The sequence below is a fragment of the Gobius niger genome, assembly GCF_951799975.1.
Source record: "Gobius niger genome assembly, chromosome: 20".
Taxonomy (NCBI): Eukaryota; Metazoa; Chordata; class Actinopteri; order Gobiiformes; family Gobiidae; genus Gobius; species Gobius niger.
In genome coordinates, this window is record NC_136871.1 from 5,978,960 (window position 1) to 5,996,522 (window position 17,563).

General features: G+C 41.7%; 1 protein-coding gene across 2 annotated transcripts in view; it reads right to left on the reverse strand.

Moving 5' to 3' along the window:
• Positions 1 to 17,563, reverse strand: part of asic1b (acid-sensing (proton-gated) ion channel 1b) — a 500,510-nt gene that overhangs the window by 34,634 nt on the left and 448,313 nt on the right. For both annotated transcript variants that reach the window (XM_079579289.1, XM_079579290.1), the window contains 2 exons: positions 17,337 to 17,464; positions 2,092 to 2,242 (listed from right to left, as the gene is read on the reverse strand). In XM_079579289.1, coding sequence (XP_079435415.1) covers positions 2,092 to 2,242; positions 17,337 to 17,464 — 279 coding nt within the window. The remainder of the gene's footprint in view (positions 1 to 2,091; positions 2,243 to 17,336; positions 17,465 to 17,563) is intronic.

The following is a 17,563-nucleotide window of genomic DNA, read 5'->3' on the forward strand; positions in this document are numbered from 1 at the left end:
CACACACTGACTGTGATTCAAAGTGGCAATGTTTTCCGAGGGACAGGTGAGTTGTTGTGAGGTAACTAAAGCTCCTCCGGCTGTCCTCTCTTTGCCGAATTTCCTTTCCATTTACCTTTTCAGATGCGCCACTGATTGAATTTGGGCAGCAGATAGCAAATGCCAGCTGTAATCACTGCACAAGCATTAAGAGGGCAGCCCAGTTTTCCGAGTCAGTGGACTGTGCACAAATCGGATTTTACAAAGGATGAAAGAACAAAGAAGAAACATTTCAACCTTTTCTATTGGAGATAATCTCTTTTGCCGGGTGTTGTTGCACAAAGATGAGTTAAGAAAGGTCCAGGTCATACGGTTGCAACAAACTCTCTGTTTTATTCGTCCTTGTTGAAACTCAAGCTCCAACAAGGACTAGATGTTAGCTCTTATCTCACGTCAACACTCAGTTTATCTATAGGATCCTGCTGTGTGGTTCTCCTCAAGGTTTCTCTTTCTGGGATCTTGCTGGAAGGAGGTTTAAGGAGGAGGGAAGATGCCCAGCCTAATCCATCTTGGACATTACATTTGTTTTGTTTTGTTGTTTCTGCTTGATGACTGTGACTGTTCCTGTTTGTAAATCAGTAATATTTGTGCAGCCATGTGAGGAAACTCCTGTTGTGACAATGGATTAGACGAAAACAAACCCTGCGAGTTTGAGAAAGAGTAATCTAAGAAAACAGCCAAGAAACAAACATATTCCTGTTTATTTGGTTCTGTTTTATATTGCTTGAGCTCATTTCTTGTTTCTCATTTCATGTTCGTTCTTATAAAACGTAAACATATTCTCTCATGTGTGACAAATAAATTATAATCATTTAGGATTTTAAGCATGTACAATTTCCATTCACAATAACCTACATAATTGTCTATAATAGTGGTACAACATCAAGAAATCAGGTTATTTTGAGCCTCCCAGGCATGGTGACTGAGTGGTTAGTCATGGGTTTGATTCCGGGACCATGTGAGCCTTTCTGAATAGAGTTTTCATGTTGTTCATTCATCAACCTAAGCCTAATCACACTGCAAAAAGTGGATTCTAGGCAAGTAAAAAATGTCTTACTGTAAGAAATAAGTTCTTATTTTTTCCCCTAAAAAGTAATAATGTCTTGCCGAGCAAAGTTTTCTTGAGAAAAAAAATCTTATTTTAGGAAATAAAATCTAGCCATTTCTTGTTCAGACATATTTGTATAAAAACATGCTAATTTTTCTTGTAACAAGAAAGAAAAACTTTTTGAATCTTCAGCTTTAGACAAAGAATATTTTTTCTTATTTTAAGAAAAAATAAGATCACATCAACTCTTAATTTAAGAACTGATTCTCACAGATAGATAATACATTCCATTCTTTAAAGTGGGCGGCGCGGTGGCACAGTGGTTAGAGCCTCCGCTTCACAGCTCGAAGGTCCTGGGTTTGATTCCCACCAGGACGGGGCCTTTCTGTGTGGAGCATGTTCTCCCTGTGTCTGTGTATGTCTCCCCTACCACTAAAAACATGTACAATAGGTGAATCCTCCGGCCAGGTGATTCTGACCATCTGGCTCCACATCATGGAGATGGGTCCCCGAGCGCGGGCAATATTTTCCTTAAATATTAGTATTTATTATGAACATTTTACTTAAATCAAGCAACATTTAAGTAAAATACCCACAATTTCTCACTAAATAAGAATGTCTTCCTTAAGTTATTACATTTTCTTAGGACATTTTGCTTAATTCTAGCTATTTATTTGCTTAAATTTAGTGTTTCTTTCTTGTTTTAAGAAGAAAAATATTCTAAGAAAGAAAAATATTCTAGAAATAAGAATTCTTAGCAAGAAAAAAATTCTGACCCCATTGGCAGAATTTTTTCCTTAAAACAAGACAAAATGTCTTATTTTAAGATTTTTTTCCTTGTTTTTAGGAGGGCACTTTTTGCAGTGCATCCAGTTACTTCTGACAGAAACCCGTTCATGCAGATTCCTCAAATTTCCCTACGGGGTTAATACTGTTGACAGATTTTAACCTCAATCCTTGAGGAGAGACTTGTCTAAAACAGATCTTGTTCGTCATAGTCCTACCAGGCATGTGGACCATGCGGCAGTTGCAGTTCTCCACCAGGTAGCGCGTCTCACAGTCGATGCGGCAGGCCGTGATGCTGTAGGTGCTGAAGAAGTCTGAGTCCATGGCTGAGGCTTTACAGTCGCCCCAGGGAGGAGGCAAGTAGGTCAGCTACAACAAACAAAGAGAGGGAGAGGACTTGTTAGACTGTGGCGAAAACCCTTTGTGTGGCTGGAGATCTGGAGTGGACAAATGAACTGTTGTTGTGAGGAAGTGATGCAAAATATAATGTGCACATTATTCCTGATGCTTAGTTCTCTGTTCTCTGTCTGGGGTGGACATTCTGCATATATATGTCAAATCAATATGCAAATGGCTCCTTCTGTTGACACTGAAAAGTCAAACTGGTCACTGTTTAGGCTTTTAAAGGGACAGGCCACAGTTTTTCCATAATAAGATATGTTCTTGCCTTAGCTTAGACGAGTTGATGCGTACCTGTCTGGTCTTCGACGTCCGCACAGTAATATCTTCGATCCTATAGAATTCTCTGTGCGGACGTCGAAGTGTTCCTAAAGTGTTATTACAGCTTACACATAGATATAATATAATAAAGATACGCGGGTCCCATTCAGCCCCATTCATTGTAAAGTTTCCTGAGTTGTGTATGAATCTTAATGGCCGCTCCAGAGCTCGATTGACAGGCTCTGGAGCCAGTCAATGCGCTGAAAATGCTTCCAATTTTTGGGCTGATTAACAAAAACCAGCATGGTTGAAAAATAGTGATCCTACCCCAGCGTTGTCACCTGGGTCATAGCGATTTTTACAGAAAGAAAAAGTCTTTGGAGCCAGGCTTTTAAGCCCGTCTTGGAACATTTGAAATCCCATTAGAATCAATGTGCCCAAGTGTCTCTTGGAGTCGCCCCTGGCCACCAGGTGGTATTACAGCAATGTCAGCTCCCTACCATGAGGACCATAGAGAAGCACGATCCTCGCCCATTGGCCTCACAATATAGTTCCCCTTTTTATCCGCTTAGAAAATCGACATGTTTAAGTTTTTGGAAGACCTTGGTCGCTTCTGACTTCACCCCCATTTGGCCCCATAGATGAGAGGAGGAGAGGCTAAATGCTAACAACATCTTTTGTCTTTTTGCATGACTGAGTGCACGCGTAAAGACCAGACAGGTACGCATCAACTCGTCTAAGATCAGGTAAGAACATATCTTCATAAATCTGCATCTTTGCTCATTGAATTTCAGCTTTTACATCACAAACCCATAATTTGCGCATGTCAATTATTAACTGCAACATTTATATTTTAATCTCTTTTCTAGAATATAGATTTTATTAAGGTTGGTCCTAAAACAGTAAAGGCTCAAACATCGCTCTTCGCTGCTGCTGTTATGTTATTCCTGTCGTGTGAAGAGTGGGCTTCACGATGAGAGCACAAAAGCTTTCCATCCAGGAACAGAGAGGCGTGGGAGCGTGCCCACAGTAGCACTGCTGCGCGTGGAGGGTCCGCATGTTCACAGCACAGACGTAACCAGGCAGGTGGAGTGTCAACGTTAATGCAATACTACAACAGGCTGTAGGCTAAAGGAGACACGCTACACTAAATCAGCTTCTTCATCGCGGCGTATTCACTATCAACAACATTGTAAAAAACATGCACAACATTCAGATCTTGATAAACGTGTCATCATTTTGGTGGACAGACAACAGTTACAAAAGGAAGACGGGATTAGAGATTTTAAAGACACTGCAACATAAGGAGAAAGTTTAAGTGAATTTAAATAATTTCATATGACACATGGGGTAGCAGCTCATACTCAACTAACATCTTGTTTCATGGTCTGAAAATAGGAAAATTGCTTCTTGAAAGAGCTCCGTTTTTAAATGATCTAAATTGCCAAGCTATCACAGGAGGACGCGACCCAATCGTAATTATTTTTGTTGCCTGGGAAACCGGAGCACACAGAGGAATAAATTGACCCTTCGCTGAGCCCCGCCCCCCTTAGTTACTGTTGCTACGCCCGACAAACAAATGGTGAAACACGATCAACGCCACAGATTGCCATGAGTGTCAGTGACCTTTTTTGGAGCAATAACGCTGCGATGTCCTTCAGATCGAGGCAAAAGGTGGTTACAGTGGAGGGATACATTCAAGATATTAAAGTATATGTTTTTTTTTTTTTTGTATTTCTAAAAATAGGAACATTTCTCCGGTGCGCTAAAGTTAGCTAACGCTAGCTAAACCTACAGGTGCCACAATGACAATCAGCTACAGTCAGTTATCAGGGCAAACGTGAGACTAGGGATGTCATGGTTACCGGTGAAGCGGTAAACCCCGGTAAAAATGTTGACAATAATTATTACCGTCTTGTTTTTGAAAAAATATTTTACCGTGGTGGATTACGGCGCCCGCGGTTTAGGCAAAGTGAGCCTTATGAGCCGCCGTCTCATCTGCTAAAGTTGCCGCGCAGGCGCCTCTGTAGCTACAACCAAAACAAAACTTTCTTGAAGCTGGAATCATGTCCGACACGACAGCGCGCAGGATCTATCAGCCTCAGAGACCAGGCCTGAAGTCTGGACATGTTCTGGATATTTTAAGAAGCTGAAGGACAGTTGATAGAGACAGTTTTCCTGTTTGTGGAATGCGCAGGAAAAAGTGTCTCCAAATGCAGCAATACTTCGAACCTCTGACTCTCCTGCGTGACCGTCTCCCACAGCTCTATAGCAGGAAGCTAACGTTAGCGTTTTAGCTGAAATGCTGATGTGGGACTTTGGGTTGAGGAGAATGTAACGAGTCGCCCCATAGTGCGGCTGCAGCGCCACCGCCAGCATAAGCCGTGTCCGGATACCTCCGCACGATGGCACAATGCGTTACGAGGTTCCCGGTGGCAGATTGCAATAGATTCACTCTCGCCGCAGTTTTATGAATTTAATAATGATGGCATTTTCCCAAATCTGCAAAGCAAAAGCTCACTGGAAGGACAACAACAATTTTCCTGATGTAGACGGTTTATCTTCGTTTCTGACGCTGTAAATAGTACATGTAATACCCTCGAAAAGATCAACAACACTTCGTTATAGTTCCTTTACTTTGATGTGAAAAGGCTTTGTCTGTATTTTTTTTTAATGTAACAAGCACTGTTAAACTTTTTTGAAACTATTTCAGTTTGTGTAGGACAATCAATGCTTTCTGAACATATTAACACACATTTAAAAAAATACCGCGATAATACCAAAAACCGTGATAATTTTGGTCACAATAACCGTGAGGTCAAATTTTCATACCATGACAGCCCTATGTGAGACTGTAGGCTAAGTTCACCGCCGCAGTTACAGCTCTAGTGCCAGTTTGTGTAACATTATGTGACTGTCAGTAGCTAGATGTTAGCATGCTTAAGTGTTAGCCTTGCAGCTAGGCCCTAGTCTTACCTTAGCGCAGACGTATGCTTGTTTATTTTGGAGACATTTAGCTGGGCGTAGGCCGTCCACATTGTTTGATCTATTGTTCAGGTTGTGTTTTCGGCTTTGGAAAGGAAAATAACTGGACTCCCCCAGACACACTCCTGTGGTACCCGATTTACATCCTCCACTGGCAGATGCTTGACTATTTTGCTTCTTCTTCTTTGTGTGGTACTGTTTTTGGTGGTTAGCAGAAGAAAAAAAAGTGCATCTGCTCAGTGCTCATTGGTGGTATGTCCCATTGCATGACGGACCAAGCTTCAAAGTAACGGTTGCTAGGATGTCTGATTGGACAATTACCGTTTTGGGCCGGGGTTTTGCGAAAGTTCAATTGTATTATTTATTTAATTGATTTAAAACTAAAAGGTAAATACAACAACAGTATTTGACACATCATGGGTAAAAAGGAGCAGGGTATGGCTAAACTTCAGGTGATGATTTTGTGATGCCTTTGTAATCTATTTATCACTGCTTTATTTTTCTTCAGATTACAGGTTTGTTCAGAGAGGAGTGTGAGGTTGAAGCCCTGCCCTTTCCCCATAACATTTCACTACCACAATAATATGTTGACTGTACAGCAATTATGTCCATTTAGCTCCACTAAATGTCACTGTGTCGTCATTCCATCAGCAGAGCATTACACTGATTCACCTACTCTCTTCTTCAAGGACAGGTCCCAAAGTCAAGTGCAACATAAAACCTCATGAGCCGGACTCTACTGAGCTAATCAATAATGGCCGGATGCATATTTTAAGCCCTTTCATCACTGCAGTGGACCTATTAGACAACAGTTAAGTTAATGGCACATTGTATATTACTGTGGGTAAGGGCTGTCACTCACGATAATTACTATATCGACTCGATCGTTCAATAAATGACAGTTAAGCCATACATTTTTGGGCTCAATATTTATTGTATGCACATTTATTTGCAATTTCTGTCACATTTTTCTAAGTAAGTTGCATTTCATTAAATTTCATGTCTATAGTTGGATGTTTTAAAGAAATAGGGCACCATTTTTGCATACTGAGATATGTTCTTACCTTAGCTTAGACGAGTTGATGTGTTTGTCTGTTGTTTACGTGTGTGCCCTAGGAGCACTTCGACGCCTGAGCAGTAAAGTCGAACTGCTCCTAAGGTGTCACTACACCTTGCGATATTCACTAATTGCACATGACCCATAATGCTTTGCGTCTTGGGGGTTAGCTACGAGCTGGAGGCCTTTGAGTGCGAGTGAAGCTACAGCCAAACAATGATGAAAAACAACTCCTGCTGTGCTCGTAATTGCTCCAACAATCAAAAACGTAATCCGGAACTACAAAGCTCTGCACACGAAGTTAACGAGAGCTTTTTCCCCGATCGACTTTTCAAAAACAATAGATAAAAAGGTACAGATTTTTTTTTTCATGGTATTTGGAAGATTAATATGAGTCTCTTTGATGACAGCTCGCAACGCCATATTGTTTACAGCAGCGAACCCCCCAAGGCGCAATGCATTATGGTATTGCGCAAGTAGCAAATAGTAGCTACTCCTTTCTATCCGCTTAGAAAATCGACATGTTTAATCTTGTGTGATTATACTTGGATTGTGTAAACGCTCACGTAGCCATATTTAAATAGGGAAAATGTGGAAGAGCTTGGTCGCTTCTAATTTCAATTTGAGTCCATAAGGAGAGGAGGAGAGGCTACAGGATGACAACATTTGCGTGACTGAGCGCACGGACCAGACAGGTCCGCATCAACTCGTCTAAGCTAAGGTAAAGAACATATCTTAGTATGCAAAAACAGTGGCCTGTTCCTTTAAAGGAACTGTCTGATCTTCACCCGTGCCTTCAGTCACGTAAATACAGCGCAGACGGCGTTAGCATTTAGCCTCTCCCTCTCTCCACTATAGCTCCAAAACAGGTCAAGATAGAAGCTACCAAGCTCTTCCATCATCAGCATCCGCACAGTAAAGTGAAGATTACTGCGCGGATTTCGAACTACTCCTGGTATTATTACGCCTTACAATATAGTCCCCCCTTTTATCCGCTTAGAAAATCCACATTGTTTAATATTGTGTAATTATACTTTGTAGTGGAACACTTCGCGTAACCATATTTAAATAGGGAAAACGTGGAAGAGCTTGGTAGCTTCTATCTTGACCTGTTTTGGAGCTATAGAGGAGAGAGGGAGAGGCTAAATGCTAACGCCGTCTGCGCTGTGTTTACGTGACTGAAGGCACGGGTGAAGACCAGACAGGTCCTAAAGAACTCGTCAAAGCTAAGGTAAGAACATTTCTCAGTATGTAAAAAGGTGACCTATTCCTTTAAGATGAAGTACTTTCTAAACAAGACTTAACTCTCATTTTTAAGTTGGAGACTCAAGCTGCTGCTGGTCACGGAGATGTCTCTGCGACATCCCCTGGAGATAAGGCGAGTCTCCAGGTAGTCTCGTTGAAAACTAACATGTTTGATTTCAGTGGGGACTGAGCAATGGCCGCTGGCTGCTCTGCTTTGTGACGACGACACTAGAGGCTGCCATTGCTGTAGTACCTCCATATAGCCGCTAGTTACTCATTGGAAAGCATTGCACTTTAGACATGTTAAGAACAACTTTAAAGCCTGGTTTCTAATTTTCTTAAACTTTCCACAGCCAGATGTTCCTCCTGTGATAACGCTGGGTTAGTTACAATTAAAGAAACCAGTTTTCGTAAGAACATTTTTCGAAATCTCATACTAATGAGGGCTGGACTGTTAGCATTGGAGCTGCGCGAACTACACGCCATGTAAGGGCCGAGTCAGTGAAGATCCCGCCCTTAAGCCCTATCCCTATGTATTTTTAAAATAGTATAATCTGTTCTTCTAGCTGGACGTGTGAGAACAACTGTATGGTTTACAAAGTTAGAAAACTAGGTATGTGACCTCCTGCTGACCTGAGTGACCATGAAATAAAGTTAGACTACAGTTGTCGACCTGTTGTATACATGGCATCTGTTTAAGGACATCTATTTTGGTGTCATGGTAAAAAATGTTCTGTTTTAGACCAAATAAGGCAGCTTCTGTGGTATATAAAAAAAGAGTGGTGCGCACTGAATGGGTGCTGCTGCCGGATGCTCTCTCATCGAATGCAATTTCTCCATCTGTGAGATCAATAAAGTACCATCTTATCTTATCTGATCTGATCTGATCTGATCTGATCTGATCTGATCTTATATAAGCTAGCTGCTTTGTTAAACTTACAGACTTTCCTGTGACTGTCATCACGCTGTCCTCTTGTGCTAATAAAGGCTCTAAGAACTACTTTGCGTTCTAGTATTTTTCCTTAGCATTTTTTGTTAGCCACAACATCGACACAATGTAAAGCGTCTGCGTGTCCAGAAAAGCACTATATGAAACTGATGCATTATTAAACCTGTTCGTTTTCACGGAGACTACCTGGAGTCGGAAACATCTCAGCGAGTAGCGGCGACTCTAGTCTCCAACTAGTCTCCAGGCTGCTGAGATAGGCCCTTTAGGGAAGTTTGTCCTCCAGTGCCTCACAGGTCCCGATTCAGAGTCAGAGGCGCCCATTACTCACCACTTGAAATATACAGTAGTTCCACAAGATTATATTTTACTGCAGATTTTAATCACTCTCCCCATGTAAATGCAGCACCGTGAGATGTTTAATGACCGAAGAGGGAAAAACAAATCATGCTTCGACCGTGACCTCAATTGGCCTCTGGTTAAGTGGAGTGAGGCAGCGAGCGCGCAGGCCGCAGAGCACACACGTCAAGCGCTCTGCAAACGGCTGCATTTAAATGTGTTGTTTGCAAAGTTTGGCTCCTGAGGCTAATTAGGAGCCGGCACAGAGAAACAAAAACGGGGGCCACGGATTAATCACGAAATGGTCACTGCGTTTGTGTGTTTGTGGAGGGATTTGGAGATGACATTGTCAGGCGGTCTACATGTTTGAGCTCCCAGCTTTAATAATGTTGTACGGTGTTGTTTGGCTAACAGGGTCGCTTTGATTGGTTTTCAGAAAGTATGGGTTTAAAATCTGGCTTCTCATAAACCGTGTGAAAAGTAGCGAGACTTTTGGGATAACTTTTCGAAACGAATGAATCCCAATACATCACTAAGCTGATATTGTGTTGCTATGGAAGAGTTTGATCCCGGATGTTATTCCTGCGACAAAAGTGGATTGCACAAAACCAAAAAATGGCGTAATGCTATCTCGAACTGTTCACAGGCGAGAAAGAAATGAGGAGTAATTTTAAAGGATCCCAGTAAGTGACATGTTGGCTCAGCCTGAAGACAGTTTTACACAACGGTGGTGCTGCTGAATCAGTCACTTCGATGCACGCAACCGTTCTGCGGCATTAGACAAATGAAGAGCGAGACGACAGGAAACCAAATTACAGAAAAGAAAAAAAAAAACGGTTTGATTTATGGTCGGTAAATCTTTGCTATGCTCTTGACATTTGGGCGTCCGCTCAAAAACAAAGGAAATATTGCTGATTTTCACCGGTTCTGTTCATTACCGTTATGGACAGAATTTCTAGGCGCAGCCAGGGGCCGGAGGGTGTCCGGTTTGGGGGCCTCAGGATCTCATCTCTGCTGTTTGCAGATGTTCTGTTGGCTTCAACGAACCAGAACCTTCAGCTGCTCTGGTGCGGTTTGCAGCCGAGTGTGTAGCGGCCGGGATGAGGATCAGCACCTCCAAATCTGAGGCCATGGTTCTCCACCGGAAAAAGGTGGCTTCCCCTCTACAGGTCGGTGGGGAGTCCTTACCTCAAGTGGAGGAGTTCAAGTATCTCGGGGTCTTGTTCTCAGTGAGGGGCGGATGGAGCGTGAGATCGACAGACGGATCGGTGCGGCGTCAGCAGTGATGCGGTCGCTCTATCGGTCTGTCGTGGTGAAGAGGGAGCTGAGTCGGGGCAAAGCTCTCGATTTACCGATCGATCTACGTTCCCACTCTCACCTATGGTCATGAGATTTGGGTCATGACCGAAAGGACAAGATTGCGAATACAAGCGGCCGAAATGAGTTTCCTTCGTAGGGTGGCTGGGCGCACCCTCCGAGATCGGGTGAGGAGCTCAGTTACCTGAGAGGAGCTCGGAGTAGAGTCGCTGCTCCTTCACGTCGAAAGGAGCAGCTGAGGTGGCGCGGGCATCTGTTCCGGATGCCTCCTGGTCGCCTCCCGCGGGAGGTGTTCCAGGCATGTCCTAGTGGGACAAGGCCTCGTGGAAGACCCAGGACACGCTGGTGGGACTATGTCTCCGAGCTGGCCTGGTGTCGCCCCGGGGTCCCCCCAGAACAGCTGGAGGAGGTGTGTGTGGATCGGGAAGTTTGGGCGTCTCTGCTGAGACTGCTGCCCCCGCGACCCGGCCCCGGATAAAGCGGAAGAAAATGGATGAATGGATATTGCTGATTTTCCAACTGGACTTGGATTTCCACCATAGTCTGCTGCATGAGAGTGTATTGGACATGTTTCAGTATCCCATAGTTAATATGTCAGCCTTTGAGCACAACGCAAAACAAAACACTTAAATCCTCATAGAAGACTAAGGCAGAGCATGTTTTTGGTTGAAACACGGCTCATGATCTGCTGAAGACAAAGCCAATATGTATGAGTGTTTGGAAAAGAGACAAAATGCAATATTCCAACTTAATACTATATGTTAAGATATTACACTGTTGATGCAGAATCTATCTTTTAGCAATGTATGTAAAAAAAATAATGTAAATGCACAGCTGAGAGAGAGTAGCCGCTTACATCCTGACACGGAAAGGCTACGGTGGAAAGACTAAATCGCACTCAGATCCATCATGGTGTCCTCCCACAATCATTATGTCTGGGGCCGTAATGACTGGGCAAAGACACTGGGCTCTATCGAGGTCAGATTTTGAAACACCCAAAGTTGAGTCAGAAAACATGCTGCATAACAAGCCGCGTATTGTGCCGGCTTTCAATCATCTTTTTCAGCTATAATTAACAAAATAACTCCATGACCACTTTTCATGCTGATCACTGCAGACCAGGACCAGAACAGCATGTCGTTCTGTCTTTTTAACATACATCAATACTTTAGCCTTCTAGATACTGTGTGAGTTAAAGGACTATGTAGGTGTACAAATCCTACAGCAAACCTAAAACAAAACGAGTACCAATTGGTGATGCTGCTGATTAATCGTCTTTCCTAGATGTGCCCGTTGGTTTGCCTCAAGGGTCAATACTTGGTCACTTGTTATTCTCTTTGTATATAAATGATCTTTCTGACACTTGTGTTGATGTTGTATTTCAAATACATGCTTTGAAATTCAACATCCTTTCTCTTTGCACATGTATATAGACATGTGCAAAGAGAGAAGCTTCTGACCTCCGCTACGGTCATAAAAGGCTTTTTAAATCCCACTTGCTACTAAATAATGATGTTCACTAAACCATCAAGACATTAAACAATCTGGCATGTTATTAAAAGGTGAAGAATTAGAAATTGTCTCGGAATTTAAGTACCAAAGTGTGTTGGGCAAGTTGCTTAAAAATGTTAATGTATTCTATATTAGTGATTACAGCACTAAAAATGTCATATGTTTGTACAGATTACTATTTAAAACATGTAGTTGAGTTCCACTACTTTGAGTTGTCCTTGAGTTATTTTTGAGTTATTTTTTGGCAAAATTTAAACTGCAAATAGTGCTAATGCCACCAAGCAAAACTGCAGTCAGAGATTTCCTTTTCCATCGCTTCCCCCATTCTCTGTGTTTTGTTTTGAGGACATTAACTACACACAACTGCAGATCTTATACTCCACTATCCAACTTGATCTGGTGCTGCAGTTTGGCTTTTTTTTCATACATTTAAATGCAAATGTAACTCGAGGTACTTGAAATGTAATGACTATTATATTCACATATTTTGTGTAAGTAATATGTTATATTCCTTAATTACTGAAAAGGGTTGTATATTTTTGTAACTCGTTACTTTTATAATACTTTACCCCCAACACTGAATATCTAATACATTCAAATTTAACCTTTAACATTTAAAAAAAAAAAAAATATGGGACTTCCAAAAATTATATTACATTCTCTGATATTATCACATATTGAATATTACTGTATTACAAGTTAATTGACACAACAATTCCTTAATTTCCTTAGTCTTTGATAAAAGGCCAATGTCCTTAGATCCATATTCGAAACAAACAAAAAATAAAATCTATTGCGCCAAGAGAATTTTAGATGTTTTAAACATGTCTTGTTTCCAAATCGATTCACTAGCCCCACCTCCATGTCAGACTCCCAAAGACACTCAATGGTGGCCGGACCCGGGCCTCCACTAGAGGTGACTGTGAGGAGCCTTTCAGAAGAACAGCCTTTAGACAAAATGGAACAGTCTCCTCTTCACTGACAGGGAATGTCCCACATTTCCTATAAAAACTCAACTCAAATTGTGGCTTAAAACAAACCAGTCTTGCGACCATTAAGGTTTTATGTTTTTTTTTTTTTTACATGTCCTGTAACTAACTTCTGTTACATTGTTTCTTGTATTTTCAGTATTTCTGTCATCTGCCTATAGGGACTGCGGATGTAAATTAGCCTTGTGGCTTGAATCCAGCATGTTCACATCTATGTTGTTCTGTTTCAACGCAGATGTTCATTAATGCGCAGTGTCTCTATCAAATAAAACACAATAAAAACGACAAATTCTGTGAAGCGATCCCACTCACTGACAGGTGCCATAACAAAGACATAATCAGTTATTCAGCGGTAACAATGTTATGACTCATCTTATTGGTGAAAAGCCTTAATTAGCGATGTCTTTATCAACACGGTCTCGATGTATTCACTGTGGCTAGTTTGTTGGGACGAGAAGCATGTATTACAAGATGGTGAGTTTAAAATCCTGTCTGATCACTATAATTTACAAGGAAGCAACAGCCTCCTCCAGATGGCCGAGTGAATCCGAAAGCAGCGCAGCAGGGACCAGTATGCTGATCGGTTGGCACGACTTTGCAAAAAAAATAAACCCGAAGGAAGAAACTTACATCTGCAAGACTTGCTAAACTAACGTCTGCCTTTTCTGTACATGTAGAAGAAATAAAAGCAGCATTTAGTTAAGTATATAAAACAGAGGCTTTAACGCATTCCTGCCTGAAAACAAGAAGGTTATTGGTTCGATTCCTGTATTGCAGCTATTCCCAAAGTCTGGGACATCGCGGCCCCCTTAATGATCCAAAAATCTCTTGAGGCCCCCTAATAATAATAATGTATTTACTCTGTTCAAAATAACTGCATAATATTATACAGCTAAAATTACATTAGAAGTAACAACTAGCAATGACTGTAGATCAGGGGTTGGCAACGTCAGGCCCAAAGGCCAAATCTGGCCCTTCAGCACAGAACCTCTGGCCCTCAAGATTATTTTTGTGAAACATTATTACACAAATCAGAGAGCACTTTTAGGCTCATCCTTCACAAGACGCAAGAACTTCTTGTTCTTGCACCCTGAGCTGCAGAACAGTGAAGTCTCTTCTGCCTTGTCGCCATGGAACTGTCGTCAGTTACAAAATGTTTCCATGGGTATAAGGCAAAAGTGACTTCACTTTGTTCTGCAGCTCAGGGTGAAAGAACAAGAAGTTCTTGCGTCTTGTGAAGTATGAATGAGCCACATAATTAGAGTTAAATGGGAGAAAAAAAGGTAGAAATACTGTCAATACACCCAATTAGGTCATATAATATGTACAACACTGGCATTTGATGGAAGTGCTGGAAAAAAAAATAGTTTTAAAGAAGAAATTGCAAATCTACTTGAATTAAGAGATTAAATCTGAGGTTTGAGTAGATTAGGTCTGGTCTTAGATCAGATAAAACCTCTAGTAGTAGTTATTCTCTTAATTCAGATAATTTTGTGTCATTTCAATTGAAAAACTGTTTCATTTCAAGTCTTGTTCCATTGGCGCTGCAATAGTATCTTGAATTAGTTCAAACCGACTCAAATTCAACAAAGAAGAATTTTAATTCAAGCAATTTTAAGTAATTTTTCTCATTTAAGATGGTCATGTTTCCAGTGTTGTGCTTTACTTTGGGCTAATAATCAGCGGCTTCGGCCCTCGGTCTGTTCACAATAAAGAAAATCGGCCCCTCCGCCAAGAAAACTTGCCCACCCCTGCTACAGATGAAATACTGGTTTCAAGTTTTATAATAAAGCAAATAAATGTATAACTTCCTTATAAAATCTAAATATTTTTAATGTACTTGTTTTGTAGACAAGCTTTGGGGGCCCGACTGTAGAGCCTCTGAGGCCTCCCAGGGGGCCCCGGACCCCACTTTGGGAACCACTGCTGTATTGTATTGCTCCTGGTTCCCAGAAATTCAAGAATTGATCAAATGCAGAACAACAGGTACATGAACCCTCAAGCACTGCTCTTGTGATCAATGTACAGCTTGAAAATCATTGCATCATCTATTAAACTTGCCAAAACAATGAGAAATGTATTACTGCAAACAAATTCTGGATGTCTTTAGGACGCCGAGAAAGAAACATATGAGAAGCATAAATCCTTGCTCCATTTCGAGTTTGAATCTCCGTCTCCCTTTGGTCAGTAAAAAGCTGAGTAAAAAGCAAACAAACTGTCTTGCAAGCCTGGCCACATAATGGACTGGACTGAGCTTTTGTGACATATTTTTTTTGGTAAAGGTAGATTAAAATGGAGTCCTAGGCCTCCAACAAAAATGTCCTTCGAATCTCTTGTGAGAGCGAACCGCAGCTGAGGCAGGAGTGTACGTGTTTTCCAGGGGCTAAATCAGAATGCCATCAAGGACTTAACAACGCATTTTATTGTCAAATTTCAATTTACGAGGTCATTATATTAGTTTTATGAGAGCGGGTGGTTGGAGCGACATAAAGATTGTAATTGGAACCAACAACCTGAGAAAACATGTTGATTGTCTAATTAAAATCTTTACCATTGCAATAGTACGTCTTGATGCAGATGAAAAGTTACGTGAATGATACAGCAGCAGGAGCTCGATATTTAAAATATTCTCAGGAAGGTAGTTCTTTTTTTATTACATTACAGTTTTGTTGGTAACTTGGCACGGTAGATTTCAAATAACAAGCCACACCGCCTCCACAATGCCCAATATCGTCTAATCTGCAACACTTTAAAACACCTTGTAATTAAGTGTTAAAGGGACTAGATGCAAGTTGGTAATTTTTATACTCACTACTGCCACCTCAGGTCTTAAGAGTAACTGCAGGATCTAATCAAATCAAAATCTAGTGCACTAAACAGTACATTTACATACAGAGCCATCTCACACTGGCCTCAGGAAATTAAAGAGGGGGTATTATGCTTTTTTCAGTCCCATAGCACCAGTCTATATCTCACTACAATGATGACCAAACCTTCTGTTGGTCTGTAAATGCAGTAAATTAAAATAACTGCCTTGTATATAATCTCTCTCTCAAAATGGCTGTGGCGAATGTCTTGAAATAGGCCTCTGTCTCTTTAACACCTTCACTCCCACCTGAACCGAGCACATTTTCTCCAGCTTTACCCCAATCCAAAAGCTTCTGGAAAAAAGGTGTGAAAATAGCAAAAAAAACTGAGACAAAAACAAGGATGAAAATGTGAAAAAAGTGAGAAAAAATTGACGAAAAAGTGACAAAAAATGTACAAAAAATGTACAAAGAAATTACAAAAATGGACAAAAATTTGACAAAAAAGTGAGAAAAATTGGATGAAAAATTGACAAAAAACAGTGATACGAATATGACAAAAAAAATGCGAATAATTTGACAAAAAAGTGACAAAAATGAGATGAAAATCTGATGTGAGGAAAAAGATCAATTTAGTTTTTTGTAGGTCTTAGCTTTCAAATGAGTTGTTGCCTACGGGCCTACAGGATTTGGGTAAAGCTGAACTGGAGAAAATGCTCTCGGTTCAGGCGGGAGTTAAGAAGTTAAGAACCTCTGACTCTTTCCGACACGCCCCCTCCACACGCTGTCTGTGGCATCAGTGGGGAGGGGGTTCTGCTGAGGAGCAGTGGTTGGTTATTCGGCTGGTGACGAAAGCTCGGAGGCGTCTCCAGGAGGTGGGGGCGTTCCTAGGAGGACTCAGGCAAACCTATCCCTAAAATGGCTGCCATCAGAGTTTTTACAGATTACTCAAAAATACGTGAATGTGCCAAGGCAACACTTCAGGCATGTTTTTAATGAGGGAATGACATAATAACATGATGTAAAGCTTGAAAAAGTCGATTTTGCATAATACCCCCCCCCTTTAAATCTTGCACTTTAATATGTTTACCTGTACTAACATGGGTAACAAAGACCTTGTTACCTGTACCTACACATGGAGCTTACAGGCTGTTAATCTAAAGTGCTTCCAAGTGTTATCTCTGTAGCTGTTGTCGTGATAGCCTGAGTTAACTCACTTTTCGTGTGTAAAATGAATCAGTATTGACCTGCCCATCATGCTTCTCCCACTCACCGGCCTCAGTCTATCTGAATTCAGTCCAGCCTCACGGGGTCAGCACAAGGGTCAGCACACGTGTCAGCAGTGGACCTGTGCAGTGACCAGGGTTCAAATCCCATTCTGGGTTCATTTGCTCTATGGCACGCGCGCTCACTCTCAATTTAAAACGGTCACAGATGATACTGTCGGGCGGGGGGCGCGTCAAACAAAAGCTGCAGAGACGAGAGGGACTTTGCAGATTGTTCCCCCACCTGCATGCATGTGGTGTGTGAGTTAGTGAGAGGTTTACAGAACACGTTTGTGGTGTTTTGCACATTTTGTTTCTTGTGTTGCGCGGCGAGCTCTCACCCTCTGCTCCTGACAGGACACAAAGGTCTGGAAGCCTGGGGCCACTCCGAAGCCCAGCTGGTCGATGAAGGGCGGCTCGTCCTGAGTGTGGATCTGAACCTTGATCCCAGCCTCAAACGAAGTCTCGTCTGCATGAAGAGAACAGGACAGACGGGGTAAGAAAACACACTGGACCTTATCAGACATGACGGTAAAAACAATGGGCGTTTGTTTATGGGCTTCGGAGA